At 43.6% G+C, this 24,367-nt stretch overlaps 1 protein-coding gene across 1 annotated transcript; it reads right to left on the bottom strand.

The window, feature by feature from the left end:
- Positions 1-17,624: 17,624 nt before the first annotated feature.
- LOC127009535 (compound eye opsin BCRH1) lies at positions 17,625-22,509 on the bottom strand. Its single transcript, XM_050882711.1, has 9 exons — positions 22,350-22,509; positions 20,121-20,331; positions 19,841-19,994; positions 19,449-19,690; positions 19,175-19,333; positions 18,907-19,011; positions 18,588-18,710; positions 18,172-18,314; positions 17,625-17,760 (listed from the first exon to the last, which is right to left on the bottom strand). The coding sequence occupies exons 1-8, from the start codon at positions 22,385-22,387 to the stop codon at positions 18,210-18,212; spliced, it is 1,137 nt and encodes a 378-aa protein (XP_050738668.1). The 5' UTR covers positions 22,388-22,509; the 3' UTR covers positions 17,625-17,760; positions 18,172-18,209.
- Positions 22,510-24,367: the final 1,858 nt, after the last annotated feature.

Below are 24,367 nucleotides of genomic sequence, written 5' to 3'. Positions count from 1 at the left end.
ACTCTCTCTCTCTCTCTCTCTCTCTCTCTCTCTCTCTCTCTCTCTCTCTCTCTCTCTCTCTCTCTCTCTCTCTCTCTCTCTCTCTCTCTCTCTCTCTCTTCTATATTTTTTTCTCTCTGGAAGGCCAATTAGGTACCTACTTGTTGAAGAGAAGCAGTCAGCATCTTTCGACTGTTTATCCTATTGCATCTTTTTTTGGATTGTAGGCTACGGCTTGAAAGTGGGTTGGAGGCCGAGTAAGGGTTAGGCACAGGTAATGTTGGGGGCATAGGGTACAGTTGCGTATGGCCTCTGTGCTCATCTCCACCTCAAAGGGCCTTGAGCCTGCAGCGGGTGAGAACCCATTACCCGGGACACGGGGCAAGTGTGAAATCCAGGTTACCATTTTCTACCTCTCTCAGGTTTCCCTTATTATGTACCCATTTATTGAACAGACTGAAAGGGAAGATGATATATATATATATATATATATATATATATATATATATATATATATATATATATATATATATATATATATATATATATATATATTACTGAAGTGACTGAAGTGCCGTACTCCTGCACACGTTGGCGACCATGGACTGCCACACTTCTCTCTCTCTTGTTAATTGCAGAAGCTGTCCAGCCTTTCTTCCACCTCCCAGTATTCTTACTATTCCGTCCATGTACTCCTCTCTTAGCCTGCCTCTTGCTCTGCTCCCTGGGATTCTTCCCGTTAAACTCAGGCTCTCCATTCCTTCTCTTCTCATTACATGTTCAACAAATCTCATCTGCTTTGCTCTCACATTTATTTTTATTTTTTTTACAGCTACGGAGACAGCTCAAGGGCGCAATGAAAAAAAAAAATTAAAAAAAGGCCCGCTACTTACTGCTCCAGAACAGAGGTTAAAGGAGTGTTCAAAATCAGAGGTCAATTTCGGGAGGAGAGGTGTCCTGATACCCTCCTCTTGAAAGAGTTCAAGTCATAGGCAGGAGGAAATACAGATGAAGGAAGATTGTTCCAGAGTTTACCAGCGTGAGGGATGAAAGAGTGAAGATGCTGGTTAACTCTTGCATAAGGGGTTTGGACAGTATAGGGATGAGCATGAGTAGAAAGTCGAGTGCAGCGGGGCCGCGGGAGGGGGGGAGGCATGCAGTTAGCAAGTTCAGAAGAGCAGTCAGCGTGGAAATATCGATAGAAGATAGAAAGAGAGGCAACATTGCGGCGGAATTTAAGAGGTAGAAGACTATCAGTATGAGGAGGAGAGCTGATGAGACGAAGAGCCTTTGCCTCCACTCTGTCCAGAAGAGCGGTGTGAGTGGAGCCCCCCCACACATGAGATGCATACTCCATACGAGGGCGGACAAGGCCCCTGTATATGGACAGCAACTGTGCAGGGGAGAAGAACTGGCGGAGACGGTACAGAACGCCCAGCCTCGAGGAAGCTGATTTAGTAAGAGATGAGATATGAAGTTTCCAGTTGAGATTTTGAGTTAAGGATAGACTGAGGATGTTTAGTGTTGAGGAAGGTGAAAGCTGGGTCTTGTCATTGAATAGGGTATAGTTGTTTGGAAGATTGTGTCGAGTGGATAGGTGGAGAAACTGTGTTTTTGAGGCGTTGAAGGACACCAGGTTCTTCTTGCCCCAATCGGAAATAATAGTAAGGTCTGAGGCTAAGCGTTCTGCAGCCTCCATCCTTGAGTCGTTAAGTTCCTGAAGGGTGGGTCTTCTATTAAAAGAAGTTGAATAATGCAGAGTGGAATCATCGGCGTAGGAATGGATAGGACAGTTCGTTTTGGAAAGAAGATCATCAATGAACAACAGAAAAAGAGTGGGAGATAGGACAGAACCCTGTGGGACACCACTGTTAATAGATTTAGGGGAAGAACAGTGACCGTCTACCACGGCAGAAATAGAACGGTCAGAAAGGAAACTGGAGATAAAGGTACAGAGAGAAGGATAGAAACCGTAGGAGGGTAGTTTAGAAAGCAAAGATTTGTGCCAGACCCTATCAAAAGCTTTTGATATGTCCAGCGCAATATGCATACTCCATACGAGGGCGGACAAGGCCCCTGTATATGGACAGCAACTGTGCAGGGGAGAAGAACTGGCGGAGACGGTACAGAACGCCCAGCCTCGAGGAAGCTGATTTAGTAAGAGATGAGATATGAAGTTTCCAGTTGAGATTTTGAGTTAAGGATAGACCGAGAATGTTTAGTGTTGAGGAAGGTGATAGCTGGGTGTTGTCAAAGAATAGGGGATAGTTGTTTGGAAGATTGTGTCGAGTGGATAGGTGGAGAAACTGTGTTTTTGAGGCGTTGAAGGACACCAGGTTCTTCTTGCCCCAATCGGAAATAATAGTAAGGTCTGAGGCTAAGCGTTCTGCAGTCTCCAGCCTTGAGTCGTTAAGTTCCTGAAGGTGGCTCTTCTATAAAAGAAGTTGAGTAATGCAGAGTGGAATCATCGGCGTAGGAATGGATAGGACAGTTCGTTTTGGAAAGAAGATCATCAATGAACAACAGAAAAAGAGTGGGAGATAGGACAGAACCCTGTGGGACACCACTGTTAATAGATTTAGGGGAAGAACAGTGACCGTCTACCACGGCAGAAATAGAACGGTCAGAGAGGAAACTGGAGATAAAGGTACAGAGAGAAGGATAGAAACCGTAGGAGGGTAGTTTAGAAAGCAAAGATTTGTGCAAATACTCTCCTCCCTCACTACCGTATTCAATATGTCCTTGCGACAAGGCATCGCCCCTTCGGATTGGAAAAAGGTTAACGTGACACCGATTTTTAAGAAAGGAGACAAAAAAATACAGGTAACTACCGACCCATTAGTCTAACTTCAATTGTAGGTAAGCTACTCGAGAGCATAATTAGAGACAAAATTGTGAGTTACCTCGAAAGCCACTCATTAATTGGGGATTCACAACATGGCTTCCGTAACAAAAGATCCTGCCTGTCAAACCTACTGACCTTTTATAACGATCTCTTCTCAGTTTATGACGTAACCAAATCATTGGACGTAGTCTATCTTGATTTCCAGAAAGCGTTTGATAAAGTCCCACATCATAAATTACTTTATAAATTAAAGCAAATAGGTATTGACGGTCAAGTAAACCAATGGATCGCGAATTGGTTGAGCAACAGACAACAAAGAGTGGTGATTGACGGATTTAACTCAGAGTGGGCACCGGTCACTAGTGGCGTCCCTCAGGGCTCGGTTCTTGGCCCAGTGCTCTTCATTATTTACACCAACGACGTGGATGTTGGACTCAATAATCGCATTAGTAAATTTGCAGACGACACAAAGATTGGTAACTCGGTTCTCACTGACGAAGACAGGCAAAGCCTCAAAGAGGATTTGCACAAAATTTCAGCTTGGTCGGATAGATGGGAGATGCCCTTTAACGTAGACAAGTGCCAGGTCCTTCAAGTTGGAACAAGAAATAAAAAGTTCGAATACGAAATGCGCGGCGTTAAACTCACAAGCGTTCAAAGCGTCAAGTACCTGGGGGTCAAAATCGCGTCAAACATCAAATTCTCACAACAGAATGTTGGGCTTCATTAAAAGAAACTTTTTATTCAAGAATAAAGATGTAATACTTCCGCTCTACAATAGTTTAGTCAGACCCCACTTGGAATATGCGGTACAGTTTTGGTCTCTTCACCATGCAAAGGACATTGCTAAATTAGAAGGTGTTCAGCGTCGGGCAACAAAAATGATCTCTTCCTTGCGCAACAAATCCTACGAAGAAAGGCTTTCCACCCTTAACATGTTCTCTCTTGAGAAACGTCGCCTCCGAGGAAAACTGATCGAATGTTTTAAAATACTTAATGGTTTCACGAATGTAGGCAGAACAAAATTGTTTATGATCGATGACACTTTGCGAACGAGGAACAATGGCATAAAACTCAAATGTAGACAAGTAAATTCAGACTGCACCAAATTTTTCTTCACCAGCGTTGTAGTGCGAGAATGGAATAAGCTCCCACCGTCAGTGGTCCAGTGTAACACGATTGACTCCTTTGAAAACAAGCTCGACCGTCACTTCCTTGAACTTAATATTAACTCTCTAGAGTAGAAAAGCAACGTTTTGGAGCCATCTGATTAGTGTAGATTCACTTAGGTTTAAGGACAGACCACCTAGACTGGACCATGGGGTCTGTGTGGTCTGATTTTCTATGTAAATCTATGTAAAACTCTCTCTCTCTCTCTCTCTCTCTTCTATATTTTTTTCTCTCTGGAAGGCCAATTAGGTACCTACTTGTTGAAGAGAAGCAGTCAGCATCTTTCGACTGTTTATCCTATTGCATCTTTTTTTGGATTGTAGGCTACGGCTTGAAAGTGGGTTGGAGGCCGAGTAAGGGTTAGGCACAGGTAATGTTGGGGGCATAGGGTACAGTTGCGTATGGCCTCTGTGCTCATCTCCACCTCAAAGGGCCTTGAGCCTGCAGCGGGTGAGAACCCATTACCCGGGACACAGGGCAAGTGTGAAATCCAGGTTACCATTTTCTACCTCTCTCAGGTTTCCCCTATTATGCACCCATTTATTGAACAGACTGAAAGGAAAGATGATATATACATATATATATATATATATATATATATATATATATATATATATATATATATATATATATATATATATATATATATATTACTGAAGTGACTGAAGTGCCGTACTCCTGCACACGTTGGCGACCATGGACTGCCACACTTCTCTCTCTCTTGTTAATTGCAGAAGCTGTCCAGCCTTTCTTCCACCTCCCAGTATTCTTACTATTCCGTCCATGTACTCCTCTCTTAGCCTGCCTCTTGCTCTGCTCCCTGGGATTCTTCCCGTTAAACTCAGGCTCTCCATTCCTTCTCTTCTCATTACATGTTCAACAAATCTCATCTGCTTTGCTCTCACATTTATTATTATTTTTTTTTTTTACAGCTACGAAGACAGCTCAAGGGCGCAATGAAAAAAAACTTAAATAAAAGGCCCGCTACTTACTGCTCCAGAACAGAGGTTAAAGGAGCGTTCAAAATCAGAGGTCAATTTCGGGAGGAGAGGTGTCCTGATACCCTCCTCTTGAAAGAGTTCAAGTCATAGGCAGGAGGAAATACAGATGAAGGAAGATTGTTCCAGAGTTTACCAGCGTGAGGGATGAAAGAGTGAAGATGCTGGTTAACTCTTGCATAAGGGGTTTGGACAGTATAGGGATGAGCATGAGTAGAAAGTCTTGTGCAGCGGGGCCGCGGGAGGAGGAGAGGCATGCAGTTAGCAAGTTCAGAAGAGCAGTCAGCATGAAAATATCGATAGAAGATAGAAAGAGAAGCAACATGGCGGCGGAATTTGAGAGGTAGAAGACTGTCAGTATGAGGAGGAGAGCTGATGAGACGAAGAGCCTTTGATTCCACTCTGTCAAGAAGAGCTGTGTGAGTGGACCCCCCCCATACATGAGATGCATACTCCATACGAGGGCGGACAAGGCCTCTGTAAATGGACAGCAACTCTGCGGGGGAGAAGAACTGGCGGAGACTGTACAGAACGCCCAACCTCGAGGAAGCTGATTTAGTAAGAGATGAGATATGAAGTTTCCAGTTGAGATTTTGAGTTAAGGATAGACCGAGGATGTTTAGTGTTGAGGAAGGTGATAGCTGGGTGTTGTCAAAGAATAGGGGATAGTTGTTTGGAAGATTGTGTCGAGTGGAAAGGTGGAGAAACTGTGTTTTTGAGGCGTTGAAGGACACCAGGTTCCTCTTGCCCCAGTCGGAAATAATAGTAAAGTCTGAGGCTAAGCGTTCTGCAGCCTCCAGCCTTGAGTCGTTAAGTTCCTGTAGGGTGGGTCTTCTATTAAAAAAGTTGAGTAATGCAGAGTGGAATCATCGGCGTAGGAACGGATAGGACAGTTCATTTTGGAAAGAAGATCATCAATGAACAACAGAAAGAGAGTGGGAGATAGGACAGAACCCTGTGGGACACCACTGTTAATAGGTTTAGGGGAAGAACAGTGACCGTCTACCACAACAGAAATAGAACGGTCAGAAAGGAAACTGGAGATAAAGATACAGAGGGAAGGATAGAAACCGTAGGAGCATAGTTTGGAAAGCAAAGATTTGTGCCAGACCCTATCAAAAGCTTTTGATATGTCTAGCGCAATAGCAAAGGTTTCACCGAAACGGCTAAGAGAGGATGACTAAGAGTCAGTTAAGAAGGCTAGGCGATCACCAGTAGAACGCCCCTTGCGGAACCCATACTGGCGATCAGATAGAAGGTGAGAAGTGGAAAGGTGCTTTTGAAACTTCCGGTTAAGGATTGGTTCAAAAGCTTTAGATAGACAAGAAAGTAAAGCTATAGGACGGTAGTTTGAGGGATTGGAACGGTCACCCTTCTTAGGCACAGGCTGTATGAAGGCATACTTCCAGCAGGAAGGAAAGGTAGATGTTGACAGACAGAGGCGAAAGAGTTTGACCAGGCAGGGTGACAGCACCAGTAGTTCTCTTCCACTATCCATTCTCCTTAGCACTTCTTCATTTGATGTCCTCTCTATCCACGATATTTTCAGCAACCTTCGCCAGCACCACATTTCAAAGGCTTCCAGCCTTTTCTCCATCTTTTTACTAATCATCCAGATTTCTGATCCATACATCAACACCGACCACACATAAGTTTTAACCGCTTTACTTCTTGTTCTTATTGATAAGTGCCTGTTGCTCAGTATGTTTCTTATTTTCTGAAATGCTTTCTTTGCTTCACATATTCTTCTTTTGATTTCTTCATTGCACCTTCCATCCTGTGTGATATATCTTCCCAAGTAGCAAAATCTTCTCACCTGCTTAACAATCTTTCCGTTCACTCTTACATTGCATATCGGAACCTGTGCCTTTTTACTTATTACCAATACCTATACTTATATATACATATAAATATATATATATATATATATATATATATATATATATATATATATATAGAGAGAGAGAGAGAGAGAGAGAGAGAGAGAGAGAGAGAGAGAGAGAGAGAGAGAGAGAGAGAGAGAGAGAGAGAGAGAGAGAGAGAGAGAGAGAGAGAGAGAGAGAGAGAGAGAGAGAGAGAGAGAGTGTGTGTGTTTGTGTTCGTGTGTGTGCTTAAAGCAGCACCTTGATATGGTGAATGCAGCGATCTAGGAGGGCCATGACTGGGGTTGCAATATTCCCGGGAATTTTGAACTGAGAAACTTTCCACTAGAATTTTGGAAATTTTCAGGAACTTTGAGAATTGAGAGAAAATTACTTGTTTGCCTATGGCGCCTTTAGGCTTTTTTTTTTTTGAGGTTGAGGTTATTGTTGCCTTTTTAAAATTCTGTTTTAGGGGGCTGTTAGCGAATGTCCTTTAACCCGTTGGGGGCGCAGGCAAGATTGTTTAAATGATGCCTATTGAGGCACATGCCGCCCTCCGGTTAACTTAACCTAACTTAGCAAAACCCAAAACTGTTACTATATATAGGTCTTGATTCAGAAAATTCATATATGCTTCCTTACTAATGGGACTTTCTATACAACAAAGTTAGGTCATTCTTTGTTGATTTATCACATAAGGTGCTGGCTATCTTGCGTTTGAAGAATCCCCAAACTTAATCTAGCATAACCTAACGAAAACCCAAACAGTTACTATAGGTCTTAACTCAGAAAATTCATATATGCTTCCTTACTAATGACACTTTCTATACAACAAAGTTAGGTCGTTTTATGTTGATTTATACCATAAGGTGCTGGCTATCATGTGTTTAAAGATACCTTAACCTTAACCTACCCTAACAAAACCCCAAACAGTTACTATTGGTTTTGACTCAGAATATTCATTGGTGTTTCCTTACTAATGAGACTTTCTATACAACAAAGTAAGGTCATTCTTTGTTAATACCATAAGGTGCTAGCTATCATGTGTTTGAAGACACCCTAAACTTAACCTAACCTAATCTAACAAAACCGCAAACAGTTAAAATAGGTCTTGGCTTAGAAAATTCATATATGCCTCCTTACTAATGAGACTTCTGTACGATAAAGTGAGGTCATTCTTTGTTGATTTATACCATAAGTTGCTGAGTATCATATGTTTGAAGATACTCTAAACTTAACCTAACCTAGCCTAACAAATCCCCAAACAGTTACTATAGGTTTTGACTCAGAAAATTCATATAGGTAGGCTTCCTTACTAATGAGACTTTCTATACAACAAGGTGAGGTCATTCTTTATTGATTTATACTGATGTATACTGTAAGGTGTTGGCCATCATGTGTTTGAAAATACCCTAAACTAGTACATTGCAATAAATAAAAAAAAGAGACTGTAGGGTCACTCCGGAGCAAGAGGTGCAAACAATCTCCGGAAAAAGTGTACCAAGTCACTACTCCCAGTATCCGTGGATATGTTATATAACACAGAGGTGATACATTTAGATTAGGGTTGCACCGATTAATCGGTAAGTAATCGGTAATCGGCCTAATCGGCCACTTGCGATTAATAATCGGTTAATCTTTGACCGATTAAAATCGGGGATTTATTATTTTTCTCTTTTTTTTATAATACAGTATACACACGCAGTAATAATGTTAATGTAAGGATGGTGGTGATGTTACAAAAACTAATACCTTTCCACAGCATTTATTTCCAACAGGATCACCACAAGAAAGAAAACTGAAAGAAAACATATTAAAAAAAAATCAGGATGTTTTCACAAGCTAAAAAAATTATAAGTAAATAAAAATTACTAGACGTATGTTCCATGCAGATGGTTGTTAGCAGTAAAAAAAAAGTAAAACATGTGGGTTACGTATGTCTTTAACTTTGTGGTACCTTTACAATTTATAAATAATCGGCGGATATATCGGCCGATTATTGGTTACCGATTAATCGGTAATCGGTAATCGGCCAAATTGCTTATCGGTGCAACCCTAATTTAGATATTAAAGTATGAGATCGTATGTATACACGGGATAATAATCCTCTTCGTGTGCTTTTTTTGTGGGTATGAATGTGTTAGTGTAGGTATGTGTGTGTGTGTGTGTGTGTGTGTGTGTGTGTGTGTGTGTGTGTGTGTGTTAATTTTAAGAATTACATGTGTCCGTAACACACACACACAAAAAAAAAAAAACACCGCTCCGGTAGCTGCAAGGCTTCACGGCCAAGCAGGCGGCGGTTCGAGCACCGCTCATGTCGGATTCTTTCTGTTGACTAGGAGTGGTCTGATCACGAGTTGGACTCGCTTTCGTCAGCAGGTACCTTCTCGACACCCCCTTGAGCAAGGGGGATGGGGTGTGTGGTGTGTGAGGTCCTGGCAGTACCCAGAGATCGACAATAATGAGCACTTGCTCACGTCGGGAGGGTACCTGCTGGCGAAAGCGAGTCCAACTCGCGATCAGGCCGTGGTGAATTACACACACGCACTCTCTCTCTCTCTCTCTCTCTCTCTCTCTCTCTCTCTCTCTCTCTCTCCTCCCACCCCCCCCTCGCCGATGAAGGTATGCTATGGTAACCTGAATGTCACACCATTGCCCTGTGTCTTTGGATGATTGGGTCTTAAGCCGGCTTTACATATACGGGAACTTGGAACGTCAGCGCCACGATCCTGGTTCTTTCTGGTATCGTCGGAATTTGGTGCACTTAAGCCCGTCCCAGGGGTGTTGTAAAAGTTGAAACTACGCTTGTAGGAGTATTTCCCGAATGCTGGATGGAAGCTGCACAACCATAACGATGCCTGCCACACAGCTGTCCGGTTTTTGAACGATCGACGACGATCAATCTTGAAGATTTGGATTTAACGTTTTTTTTTTCAGGCGATGATTCCTGCCCGACTAGTGCCGGGCAAGAAAACGACAATAATGAACACTGCCCGACTGGTAAACCGATGCTGCTCGATCACCGGATGAATGCACAACGACTCCTGACTTTTCCCCCTCCAGCAGGTATAAAACCACACCTCTGCGGTATCCCTCTGCAGACCTCAGGTGAAGGCAGGAGGTTATACTATTAAACACACACACACACACACACACACACACACACACACACACACACAAGTAACGTTGCACACAGAGGCGTCAGGAGCATAGGGTGGCAGGCAGCCACCTTGATGAAAATATTCCAGAATACTGGCGCGGTGAGTCATTGTCGTTTAGCTGTCACTCAGCAATCGCTGAAGTGAAGGATTCGACGGGAAGCTATCCCACGGCTGCTGTGCAGTTGTCGGGCAGCTGTTATAACGGTCAAAATTCTTATCACTGCCCAACATATCGTAATAGGTGCAAGACTACTACACGTTACCTGGAGGATCACTGCGAGTCATGTACGGTACCTGAAACACTGCTGCCCGATCTTTGACAAGGTCGCCGACCACGCAGATGGTTGCCCGGAAAATAAGCGCAATGCTTATTTTTCGTGCTCCTTGCCGACTCAACGCGCCCATCAGTCGTGGTGCACGGATTTCCCCAACGACGGCTAGAAAATGTGCTACGAATATGATCCCGAATGCTGCCGGAATGGCAGTCGGGCAGCTGCCGCGTTCAAATTGTGTAAGTGTGAAGCCGGCTTTAGGCAGATGACCATAGAGGCCACGCGAAGCTTATTGTATGCCCCAACTTTATCTTTACCTGTTCAGTTGGCTTGATCCTTGGACTGTATGTACTGGACGGAGATCACGGAACTCATTAAGAGGTATTAAATCTCTCTCATCTGACTTGCTCTGGGGAGTGTCATTTCAGTGGATTAATTATTCTTTTAACTCAGGAATATATGATAGAAAACAAGGCGGAAGGGAGTGTTATTGTTACAGCAAGGAAGTGTATGAACTGAGAGAGCTTGAAAATTCTGCCGCGGCTACACTCTGGAGGTAGGAGGGCATCATGACAGACCTGTAGTCATTCTTCTGTGAGGTTTCAATGAGAAGGAAAATTAGAAAGCGTATTTCTGGCAGAGCCGACAAGTGAGAAACCCTTTCAATCCCGTGTGTCATCCCTGCGCTGCTCACGCCCACCCCGCCACATACAGGCCCGCGGACGCATGCGCTGCGCCGCCACCACTTGCGAGAGACATGCGTACGAGGAAGAAAATCTAAACAGGATTACCAAGTGTTCTGTGTTCCTGGTGCTGTATTTAGCGGGGTAGTTTTTTTATGTATTGGGGTGCGTTGAAGGTCTTTCCTTGTTCAGGAAGAAAACTAAAATTACTCGTATGGGATGTGTGTGGATAACGTATAACTTCTGTGACAAGCCTGTAAATGTATCGTGCTGGTAATCATGAAGAGGTACAGAGACTAAGTGGACATTGAAATTTAAAGGGCGTTAAGAGGGGGTACAACGGGCTGGGAGACTGATTTGTGCAGGGGTCAGGTGAGAGAAGGGTAGGGAACAGGGAAGCGTGCGGGCCATAGAAGGACAAGGCAGGATAAAGGCTGGAAGGGTAGAAGCGTTTATAGTAATAGAAGACTACCTTTCCTCTCAAGAAACACCAGTCAAGGGCAGCCTCTCTGCCACGCATTACTATTAACGGAAACAACGACGCACAATCTCTTCATTTATTATTATCATGGCAGAGCAAGCAAATACTTCTAACCGTCATTAACAAGTTATAGGCTATGGTCATAAAAGTGCACGTCCGACGAGATATTTAAGATCACATTAATCGGAAAGCCGTGAGGGAAGAATTGATGTATATTCAGTGATAAGCATGAACTGAGAAAAGGCGAGTCTTCCAGCAGGGTAACAGTGTTCAACAGACAGAAGATATCGGGAATAATTAACCAAACTGATCCAGATGTATACTTAAAGATGGAATAATGGAATACTAAAGGAAAAAGGGAATGGAATAAGGAATGAGGGAATGGAATGGGAATGTTGAAAATGAAATAAGAGAAAGAGCTGATTTATAAAGGTACTACCCAGTGATAATGGATTTTTACACCGGAGGAGAGGACGCAGATTTAGAAAGAATAGGATGTATGTATAGTGGGTCAATTCACAGCTCATTTCATAGTTTTGTATTTTCTACGTGCAGGGAAACACAGAGATAGGTGCATTCTTGATATTTTATTGGCATCCATATTTTTTAACATACATTTTGACATCTATTTTCTTTATGGGAGCAACAAGATCCGGACGTCACTCAGGTCGCTGGGATGTGGGTAACATAGTGTGGAGTAAGTGATGTGCTTCCTTTCACTGGCACCGTTGTCAAATTATCGTACTCAGAACATCGTATTTACCAGTTTCTGACCCTTGACTATTGCAAAAAAACACCAACAACTAACCATTTCAATGATAACTATTAATAAATCTAGTTATCGGGGTGGAGGAGACAGTTTTGGGGTCGGAAATCAGCAAATATAAGACCCTGAGTACGACAGTTTGGCAACATTGGTCACTGGTCGATCATTCATCCTACCTGTGTGTGATGCTCGCGGGCCTCAACCTCCTCACCTTACCTGGAAAGAGTGTGTCGATGAGGAAGGTGACACCAGTAAGGAGGAGGATAACGAGCCACTCCAGCAAGCGGAAAGGGAACGAAGGAAGAGGCATTTGAAATCTCGTTAAGGTTTGAAACATGTAAAGGGGGAAGGGAGGTTAGGAGAACTGCTTACCCTACATTTAACCCACTTAAAGGTAAAGGCTGACGCATGGGTGTTGAGATTGTTAGGTTAGTGGAGGACTTGCTGAGGGTGTTGGGTTACGTGTGGAGTGTCATTGATGGCTGTAGGTGGGTGGTGGGTTGGCTGAGGAGACTGGTGGATAGGGACAGAGCCTGGATTGGGTGGGGGCTTGGTTGGAGACGGCGGTGGTGGATGTGTTGGTCGAAGGAGGTGGATGGCTACTTGCGGGATGTATGATTGGTGGTGAGTGGTGTGTGGAAGTCGTTTAAGTGGATGGTCGGTGGTGGTGTAGGTGGTGTGGAGACCGTGGTGGCTAGATGGAGGATGTGTGGGGAATGGATGAGAGGCTTAAGTGGATGACGGGTGGATGGGTCGGGTGAAGGGTGTATGGATAGCCTCCCCCCGACCCTCATCCGTCTTATCTATGCTTTGCGGGTCTTCAGGCGTCTTCAGGTGATTCTTTCCCTGCACCTGATGGGGCTGCTAACAAGATCTACGGCGGCGGTGGCAGTGGTGGCGGCGGGGATGGTGGTAAGGTCTGTCTTAGGGGAGGAGTGGTACTATATAGTGGTATTTGTGGTGGTGGTGATGGGGTGGTGGTGGTAAGTTTGGTAGTGGTGGTGGGGGTAGTAAAGTTATTGATAGTGATGGTGGTGGTGGTGTTAGTGGCCATTTTGTGGAGTTAGTCGTTAAATGTGTCGTTTCAAACCTGCTTACACATCTCCTATCAGAGTTTTAGTATGTGTGTGTGTGTGTGGGGGGGGGGGGGGGGTGTGATATATAAAGATTGATAGAGAGGAAGTTGACGGCTAGGCAATATGAGACACCTACATGAACAGAGCTACACACACACACACACACACACACACACACACACACACACACACACGAAGGTCCGTAGTGCAGCGGTTAGCACGTTTGCCATACAACTGAGGAGTCCTGGGTTCGATTCCAGAGCAGAGCGGAGAAGGATGGACAATCTCATTTAATCCGTGCTCCAGTCAGTGAATAGGTACCAGGTGTCAGTCGGGGATGGTGTCCCGCTTCCCGTGTGTGTGGGTGTGGTCAGGGTCCCTGGGTGTGGTGTGAGGTTTCAGCCGCACCGTACCCAAAGATCCCTCACCTGAGTTCCAAGCTCATTCGTGGAGGATACCGGTTGGGGATTGCGACCCCAGTGCATGATCAGACCTATGGAAAGCGGCTAATGTGACGCCGATTTCCAAAAATGGGGACAGATCAGCTACTTCCAACTATCGCCCAATTAGTTTAACATCGGTTATAGGCAAGATGCTCGAGTCGATAATAGCCAGGAGCATTCAGGGTCATCTAGACTTCTAGCGAAACATAGCTTAATTCACGACTCGCACCATGGATTGACGAAAGGTAGGTCATGCCTCACCACTCTCCTGTCCTTCTATAAGAAAATAATTGAGGCAGTAGACAGAGATGAAAACTGTGATGTACTATATCTTGATTTTAGTAAAGCGTTTGCCAAAGTTCCTCACCACCCGCTGACACTTAAATTAATACAGGCTCACGGAATAGAAGGGAAAGTTTTGAACTGGGTCAGGGCGTGACTTAGCAATAGGAAGCAAAGGGTGCGAATTAATGGTAAAAGATCTGACTGGGGCTGTGTTACGAGTGGAGTTCCACAGGGTTCGGTAATGGGTCCGGTCCACTGCTGTTTAATATATATCAATGATTTAGATACAGGAATTGGTAGTGATGTCTTTAAGCCTGCTGATGATACTAAGATCGGCAGAGTAATTAAGTCGGATCAGGACGCTAGTATTCTCTAGGATGAACTAAACAGATTGTAGGACTGGGCGGGGAAATGGCACATGGAGTTCAATGTCGGAAAATGCAGTATTTTGAGTGTAGATAGGAACAACCCCTCTCATACCTTTTGCTTAAATGACGCTCCCATAAGCAGGTCTAGGTGTGATAGGGATTTAGGGGTCTTAGTGAGCTCTGATCTCCATCCAAGGGCACAATGCATTCAAGCTAGAAATCGAGCAAACAGGGTGCTGAAATTAATTTCAAGGAGCGTAAGCAACAGAAGCACCGAAGTCATCCTTAAGATATATTTAGCATTAGTTAGACCTCATCTTGATTATGCGGTTCAGTTCTGGTCACCTTACTATAGAATGGATATCAAAATGTTAGAATCGGTACAGAGGAGGATGACAAAGATGATTCATGGGTTAAGAGACTTGCCATATGAGGAAAGACTTAAACAATTAAACTTGTATTATCTAGAAAGAGAAGGGTGCGACGAGACATGATCCAGATTTATAAGTGGATGAAGGACTTTAACAAGGGGATATTAATAAGGTCATGCTGGTAAGAGAACCGGGTAGGACACGTAGTAATGGGTTTAAACTGGATGAATTCAGATTCAGCAAGGACATAGTTAAAAACTGTTTTACCAACAGAGTGGTAGAAAATTAGAACATACTTGCCAGTCATGTTGTGAGTGCCAGTACAACAATCACATTAAAAAAGAGATTAGATAAATTCATAGACATTGATGTTAGGTGGGGTTAGGCTGTTGGTGGTAGTGAGTGCTCTAACTGCTAATTGGTTCACGGATACAGAAAGGCAATATCCGTCAGGGTTACTTTATTGACAAAAATATACACAGGTCATTGAGACAGACAATACATATAAAAGAGGTGGTTGAGTGTATATGCGTGTGTATGAATGTTGTATAGTGTAAGTGGCATTGAAGTGTTGGTGTATAAAAGCTGGAAAGTTCCGTTTAGTCGGCGCAACATCTGCGGTCATATGCCGGAGAGAGACAGAAGGGGAAGGAATTATAGGAGAAGGGAACAGATCCCAGGAGACGGGACACAACCCCCGATTTATACCTAGTACCCATTCACTGCTGGGTGGACAGGGGCGTAGGGTATCGGAAAAGCCGCCCAAATTTTTCCACTCCGCCCGGGAATCGAACCCGTGCTCTCTCGGTTGTGAGCCGAGTGTGCTAACCACTGCACCACGAAGCCCCCTGTTGGTGTATATGTGGAACAATATGTATAAGTGAAGAATAGGAGGACGTGGACAGAGAGTCGAAGATAAACAAGTAACAAGAAAAGAAACAATTAGGACGCACAAGACACGGACACGATACGACAGCAGGCTCAAATGGCACAGGAATAAAAACATTAAGTGTGTGCTGCAGCACCCATTTTCTTGGGTCACCGGGAAGGAGAGCACACGGCCGTTTGTAGGGGCCACTGCTACAAGGCTTCAAGAGATGCCTTGTACAGGCCCACAGGCTTCTTGCAGACTCCTAACGTTCTTATGTTCTTATATTCTTAAGGTGAATTTCACACACACACACACACACACACACACACACACACACACACACACACACACCATTACTTTGATTTGCTTCGCGTAGGTGGTATGACACTCGGTATTAACAGTCACGTAGGTGGTACTTAGTGTTTATAGTATAAGGGGTTCAAAATACCTACCTTGTTGTACGGCCATTAGATGGGGCTTTGTGCGGCTTCGTGTGACAAGGAGCGGCGAGTAGAAAAAACGGATGCTTTGAGCACGGACGGATAATATATATATATATATATATATATATATATATATATATATATATATATATATATATATATATATATATATATATATATATATATATATTATGTAAAGAGACCGGAAGAGAGGTAGATTGAATGAAGGAAAGAAAGAAAATAAAAGAAGGAATGATGGCGAATAAATGAATACATAATAAGAAATAGAATGAAACTCAAAACAATGAATATATGTAAGTAGAAATTAAAAGGAAAATAGGAAGGATAAAAAAAGAAATAAAGGACTCGAGGTAATTATGAATAGGGAAAACTTTTAAGTAGAAATAACTCATTTCAGAATTTCCTATTTATTCTCTTTTCTCCAACAGCTGGCAACAGGAGGCGGCGAACCTTGTGTTGGGGTCACATAGGACTCGCAAGAAGGTCGCCAAGTCGTATCTTAAGGGCTTGGCGCGAAAGGCAGAGTCCTGTAATGTGACCCTCCAGCACTACCTCTGCATGGCTCTAGCACCTCATGGGCATTCCTGTACGACTAACACCCTCAGCACTACTCGACGAAAGGTAATTAAGTGTTGTTGTAGTGGGTTGTTTGTCTACTGGGATATTCAAGGAGTTATTTGTGCCGGCATGTGTGTTCACTCGCTGCCTCCATTGCACAGGTGTCAAAAATAGTCAGTTTGAATTCGTATAAAAATGTTATCCTTCAACAGTATCTATAGAATGAATGTATCTCTATCTATCTGTCTATCTGTCTATCTATATCTATCCATCTATCTATCTATCTATCTATCTATATCTATCTATCTATCTATCTATCTATCTATCTATCTATCTATCTATCTATCTATCTATATCTATATCTCTATATATATATATATATATATATATATATATATATATATATCTCTATATATATATATATCTATATATATATATATATATATATATATATATATATATATATATATATATATATATATATATATATATATATATATATATATATATATATATATATATATATATATATATATATATATATATATATATATATATATATATATATATATATATATATATATATATATATATATATATATATATATATATATATATATATATATATATATATATATATATATATATATATATATATATATATATATATATATATATATATATATATATATATATATATATATATATATATATATATATATATATATATATATATATAATAGTTATCCAAATCAGAACAGAAAAAGGCAATTCTCGACCTACTTCAGCTAAACACCGGGCCCTTCATCCGCCCTCCTCCGTCCGTTGTGTAAGACGGGGCTTTATTGTAGCGTCAAAAATATCTTTGTACAAGACCTTTATCACAACCGCTATGATAAGGTTGACCCCTGAAGCCTTTAGTATGCCGTGAGTGTGTACTGTTAATATTGGGTGACGAAACAAAGGCAGAGTGGAATTGCAAGGATTATTTATTGAACATAAAGTCAGAGGCCTCGACTGTCAAGGTATGAAGAGAGAAAAGTTCGTTGTTGCGTCGTGTGCTCGCCGAAACGAGCGGAGATGTCACCAGGGAGGGGGCTCAACACCCTGTGGGAGAAAGGGGAGGCGCCTTAGCAGTGGTGGCAGTGGAGGGGAAGGTTCAGAAGGCAAAAAGAAACGCAAGTGAAATGAAAACTGTATAATTATTCAAATGTTTTTCGCCAATAATGATCAACCAATGCGACAAAAATGAAAGAGATGGAATGTTATCCTATTTAAGACAAATTCATATATATGCATTCCTAGTAAAATTTTAATGATCTGATTGTAATAATTCAAATTTAGGAAGCAGTATTTATTTTTATTATCTCTTCATCGTTCGCCGGACTAACTGTGAGTGTTTAAAGTCAGATCCGGGTCGGTGAAGAGACCTGGCAGGTGGGTAGGTGGATGGAGTTCATTCAGGAAGGGTTTTGGTTGAGGTGGTGGTGGTGGTGGTGGAGAGGGGGATGTACTCACTCCAGACAGCGGCAGGGGGCGTCTCATGACCTCACTGCTTATGACTTCTCCTGGGTCTGCTGGGTGTTGCTGGACTGGTTATCCTCAACGTCATTGGGGTCCTTCTCGTGCACGCAGAACCAGGGCAGGTGCTGGGTGATGGCCTGGCGGGGGAGGGGGAGGGGGAAAGAAGGGAAAGAGAGTGCGGTCAGACATTGATTTTCTAGTTACAAGGTCTGAATGTACAACTTTTTTCTTAGTTGATAGTCATTTGCTTTCCTTGATTATCTGATGGTTGAATGTAATGAAAACCTTAACCGATTACCATTTCTTAGAGTAAAATGAAGGTAGTCGATAACTTCACAAGATTTTATGGTTCTCATATTTTCATAAGAGTTTAGCATTAAAAGTGAGTGCGTAAGATGATGATGACTCACCAGACGGTACTTGGGGTGGCTGATGGCGTACACGAATGGGTTGTAGCAAGAGCAGGACTTGGCCAGCAGGGCGGGGAGAGTGGTCAGCAGAGGGGTGATGCCTTCGGTGTTACCAAGCAGTCCCTGGGGCACGACACAGGGGTTAGAAGGCGTTGCATTCAATTCTCAGGATGCAGACTTCATACCAACAGTTTCACCCATGAACTTTTTACGATAATTCATATCATGCAAAAAGCATTGCGACGTTTAAGGTTGCACGTGTGTGTGTGTGTGTGTGTGTGTGTGTGTGTGTGTGTGTGTGTGTGTGTGTGTCACAGACCTGGATGGTGATGACGGCATAGGGGGTCCAGCAGATGAACCACAGAGAAACGTTGACGAGGGCAGTCTTAGCGATGCGGATTTCAGCGCGCTGGGTCTCAGCCTCCTGTGGAACCAAAGGATAGTGAGGCATTATCCAAAGATCATGGAAGGAAGACGGAGTGTAACAGCGTTGGTGGATAGAAAGGAACTTGTTGTAGAGCATAATGACTGTTGGGCGCCATTAGTTTTCCATGCAGTAGGATGTATTATCATCATTAATGACTCACGTTGGAGCGGAGGTTGGTGACATTCATCTTCTTGGCCTGTGCGCGCATGGCGGCCTCGTGGGCGAAGATAGCCTTCACGATGAAGACATAAGAGAAGACGATGACTGAGGCCGGGAGGAAGAAGTCGAAGATGAAGATGCAGATGTTGTAGGTGATGGTCTGTTGGGGTGAAAGAAGTGGATCATTGCCTGTTTTTGGAAGTACACCTTTGGCTGTAGCAGATGTTGCCTTTTGTGACTCATCTGATCTATAGATCAACATCAAGGGCACTTACGCTCATGTCCCGGGTGAAGTAGTCGTAGCTGCAGGAGTCCAGGATGCCCTCCAGGGTGTAGGAGCCCCAGCCGAAGAAGGGGGGAAGGGCCCAGCCGACAGAGATGATCCAGGCAAGGGCGCACATGAAGGTGGCCTTGCCCTGGGTCAGCTTGGGGCCGTTGAAACCGTTGCAGATGACGTTGTACCTATCGAAGGAGATCATGCAGAGCGTCCAGATGCTGCACACACCGGTGATAGCACCTGCACGGAAGGGATGAAGGTGATTAAGGTTAGGTCGGCTGAAGAAAGTATTGTCTATCATCAAAGGGTTCATTGTCATATTGAGACAGTGCTTTTCAAACATGTGGATATTCAAGGTTGGTAGTCATGGAGGCACATGGTTAAACTCACCAAGAGCACCATAGATCTCACAGTAGGTAGCGCTGAACATCCACTTGCCACCGCTGAAGCAGTTGTAGCAGAAGGGAGGGAAGTTGGTGGTCAACATGATCAGGTCGGAAAGAGCAAGATTCACAATCAGCATGTTGGCGGGGGTCTTGAGGGCCTGTAGAGTGGGAAGTAGTGAGAATTCGCATCATTAGCATTAGCTACATTATTTACAGCTCGTTCATTTATATCTTTTTTATAAAACAAATCTGTCATTAGCATCAGGGGTGTGATGATATCGTACCTGGCTTTTCATGTACAAGTAGATGACAAGGCCATTGCCCGCAATGGAGATAACTCCAAGGGAAAGGTAAACAACGCCTAGGAGGTAGTGCCACATTGGATTCACGGGGGGGTAGTTGTACCAGTGGTCGAGGACCATGTGCTTGACTCGGTCCGGGACGAAGTCAGCCACGGTCATCCCCTCCGGATAGCCAAAAGTGGCCGCACCAGTTCTAAAGAGAGAACGAAGAGAGATGGAGATGAGCAGACGGGGTGAGACTGAAGGCCGACAGGAGTACATTGATGAGAGGAAAGCTTGACAAGGAACACAAGTAAGAGGGAGACGACGGATGCAGGAGAGGGATGCTTGACGAAGGGACGTGGCTGAGAGGGAGCCATGACGAAGGGACAAGAATGAGGGAGGGGAATTAAGAGGCGGACAAGTCAGTAATTATATTGGAAGAGGGACAGAGGTAGGAGGGATCCTTGACAGGGGGCAAGGGAGAGATGATCGTCAAGGGTAGGGGTGAATTTGCTTACCAGTGGACAGAGGATAGAGATGAGTAAGGAGGATGTATGAGAAAGGCAAAAGGGTGAGGAAGATCCATGACCGGTACAGAGGTGAAGGGGGCCTGAGAGGGGGGCAGATGTATTGCTTGTCACGGGGACTTCTGAGGGGTGCCTGTACTTGAGAAAGGGAAAAGGGCGAAAGGGAATCTTGACAGTTAACAGTGGAAGGGGTAAGTGATGCTTAATAGGGGGTCAGTGATATAAGGCATGCTGGATAAAGGGAGAAAAGGGAGAGAGATGCTGGCCAGGGGAACAGGTAGATTTTATTTTTTGTTGAAGTAAACAGTCCAACAGCCAGAAGAAAAATAAGATAAAATGGTGTTCGCAGAGGTGTTGCTCCTACAAGGGCGATAGAAGAAGCCAACATGAGTGCCGGTTTAGTTCTTGGCGTGCCTGGTACTTCCACGTGACAAGTTTATGTCGTAGGGAGATGGAAGTAGAAAAAAAAGAGAAGAGGCTGTTCCAGAGTTGGTTTGATTGGGGGACTTGTTACAGAAGTACATGGCATGAGGGACAAAGTTAGAAGTTTGTATAAAGGCAGCAGGAGACAATGAAAGGAACGGTAAAGATAGGGACATAAGCTATAGCTGCGCGTTGCGTCGGCGCTCATCTCTGTTACCTCTGCCTAAGATTGAGTCTGTGGCGGGTAATTAGTACCCATTACTCTGAGACAAGGGGCAAGTGTGACATCAGGGTTACCACGCTGTGCCTTCCTCAGGTTTCTCTGGTCACCCATTTAATGACCGGCCCAAAAGACAAGAAAAACAGCTGGGTGGTAAGCACATGACTTTCTGGGCCGGGTTTCGAACCCCGGCCTTTGGATTCATAGCTAAGCGTGTTATTCGCTACACCACAGACAGTGCTGACGGGAATTTATATTGATGGTGATGATGGAAAATAATTATGAAAATGCCATTAGGTTTTACAGACCTTCTGGGTGTTGGAAAGATAAGTAGAAAGGTAGATGAATAGGTGAGAGAGAGAGAGAGAGAGAGAGAGAGAGAGAGAGAGAGAGAGAGAGAGAGAGAGAGAGAGAGAGAGAGAGAGAGAGAGAGAGAGAGAGAGAGAGAGAGAGATTCAAAGAATAATAAACAGATAAGTAAATATTTAGTTAGTTTTGAATGTGAGCAGTTATAAGTAAAAAGAAGTCAGGTGCACAATTAATTAGCACAACTTCACTTATATGAATAACTACAAGTGTCATATGATAAATAGATACACAGTTAGGTAAATAGAGAAAAAGAGATACGTAAAAGTATATCACATGAGCTAAAATTAATAGAGGCGCGTATTATATTAGATATAGAACGAATGTGCCAGATACTATGTAGTAGGTAATAACACAAACACAGAGTCGAATATGTTTAAAGAGAAGGAAGGCATAACTTGAAATAATGAAAGTTAAAAGTAAGATTTTGATAATATGCATTAAATAATCAAAAGCCTTAAGAGAGAGAGAGAGAGAGAGAGAGAGAGAGAGAGAGAGAGAGAGAGAGAGAGAGAGAGAGAGAGAGAGAGAGAGAGAGAGAGAGAGAGAGAGAGAGAGAGAGAGAGAGAGAGAGAGAGAGAGAGAGAGAGAGAGAGAGAGAGAGAGAGAGAGAGAGAGAGAGAAGCCCGGTAAAGCATTTGGAATTTGATGTTAAGTTTTGCTTATTAATCAAGTCGAGGGTTTGTGACTTACCCGTAGAACGCCATTTGGGGTCCGGTAGCGTTAGCCATGGTGAGGGAGTGTAAGGTTGGCCTCTGTCCAAAACTTCTGAATACTGTTAAGTCTACAGAAGTGGAATGAAGCTCCTTCGAGGTGTGGTCGCTGGCGCCCTCCCTTATATACCTGGCGGCGAGGAAGACTCTGCTAAGTGGATTAGCGAGGACTTGGGAAACCCATCCTCGCCGCAGCAAGCTTAGCACCACCAAGGAAATAACAACAAAAAGCTGACTAAACTGCAAACGAGGTTAGGCGCGTGCTTTTTTTTAGTTCCGCCACGGTGGGTCACGGCGCCTCGTCACCTTGATTGAGGACGGCACCCCTGAAGTGGATCATCACCCCCATGTAGGCCTTCAGCCCCTGTGGGCACCATGGGTCCTGCTGCAGCTACGGGGATGAACACGTGGCGGGCTGGGGCGTGCGGGCGTGCCTCGCCGTAGCCTTGTCTTCATGGTGATAAGCTCATTTCTTTTTTGGCAGTCGCGATTTCTTCCTTCTCAGCACGCGGAGCATTTTGCCAAGTATATGTGACCTCTCTTGAGGATTTTTTTTTTTTTAACTTTCCGTCTATAGCGTTCGTTGGTAGGCTTTCTTGATGGGATCTACTAGTCGGCCCCAGCCCGTAATGGTGTAGGCAAGTATTTTATAGTGGCACTATCTTGCTTTACTTATGCTGCCCCCCCCCCCCTGGTGTTCATCTTTGATCCTCTATAGGGAGTGTATCGTGTTGATAGGTGGCCTTCAGAACAACACCTGACCTAGAGTAAAGGGAAGACTGCTGCCCTTTAACAGACTTTGCAGCACAGAAGTTTGTGTCGGCTGTGTGCGTGCAACATAATAATTTGACGCTTCATTATGAGGGAAGATTTTTTTGTCTCAAGTTTTCCATTGCACGCAAAGGTTGAGAAGATAATTTAATATTTTTTCTATATGTTTACCTTGTATTTGTTTAAATATTCTCATGCTCATACTAAGTGTTGGGATTGCAAAGGTTGCATGAATATTCCGGTTCATAATTTGAATTTGTCACACAGCCGGAATTGAAAGAGCTGAAAGTCCCCATTTACTCACCATAATAATTTGTTAACTTAAAAGTTAGTGTGTCTGTGTTGTGGCATCCATGACTAACTTCTCGATAAAAAGAAAATCTCAACGCATTGAGACGCCGGAAGCAGTGTGTACACGAGGTAGTACATAACTATAAGTCTGTACAAGTTTACAATAACATTCCCCCATGATGACCCCCATAAGGAATGTTATTTAAGCCTATACATCGGTACCAGGCAAGCCATGCACCTGAAACACAGCAAGGAGGTCCAGTGGTAATCTTGCCATCGAGAGCAGAGGCAAACCCTAACCGAAGATGTTTGTTTGTTCACCAACCAAGACAACACAAATTTCTTTATTTCCTTTCCCTTTCCCGTGTTTCGTTACCACCCTTAGGGTTATATGACGTGTCCAGTGGCGGATCTAGAAAATAATTTGGGGGGGGGCACGAGGCACTCGGCTCGCAACCGAAATTTTTCGGTTGAATAGAGATTTTGGGTTCCATTCCCGGGCAGAGTGAGTTAAAGTGGGCTTTCTCTTTTTACACCCCAGCCCCTGCGCCTCCGTAGCTGAGTGGTTTCTGTGACCGTCTACCACTCCTCGGGGGACCGGTTCGAGTCCGATTAGGACCCTACGGTGCACAGCTCACCCAGATATTGCTCCTGTTCATCCTTCCTTTCAGGTTGGTCGATAAGCCGGTACCTGGGTAAATTGTGGGAATCCGTACGGCATAGGGCCAACTGTCCCGGGGCTAGGCTATAGTCTATCGACTCGACTTGAGCCCTGTGGCTTGACCCGGGGAACCCCCATTGTTTACACATCTAGCGATGACCTGCGCATGGCGATATGTTTCATTGTTGGTCTGTACGTTATCTATTTATGGAATATATATATATATATATATATATATATATATATATATATATATATATATATATATATATATA

This window comes from Eriocheir sinensis, chromosome 4 (genome assembly GCF_024679095.1).
Source record: "Eriocheir sinensis breed Jianghai 21 chromosome 4, ASM2467909v1, whole genome shotgun sequence".
Lineage (NCBI taxonomy): Eukaryota > Metazoa > Arthropoda > Malacostraca > Decapoda > Varunidae > Eriocheir > Eriocheir sinensis.
Note: the sequence above shows the minus strand (reverse complement) of the source record. Positions and strands in the feature narration are given on the sequence as shown.

What these genes read in the sequence shown, in the direction of transcription:
- LOC127009535 (XM_050882711.1), bottom strand. Translation starts at nt 22,387, where the DNA reads ATGGCTAACGCTACCGGACCCCAAATGGCGTTCTACGG. An exon ending in ACTTGTACATGAAAAGCCAG is followed by an intron (nt 19,995 to 20,120) that starts GTACGATATCAT and finishes CCCACTCTACAG; the next exon opens with GCCCTCAAGACCCCCGCCAA. An exon ending in TGAGATCTATGGTGCTCTTG is followed by an intron (nt 19,691 to 19,840) that starts GTGAGTTTAACC and finishes CCTTCCGTGCAG; the next exon opens with GTGCTATCACCGGTGTGTGC.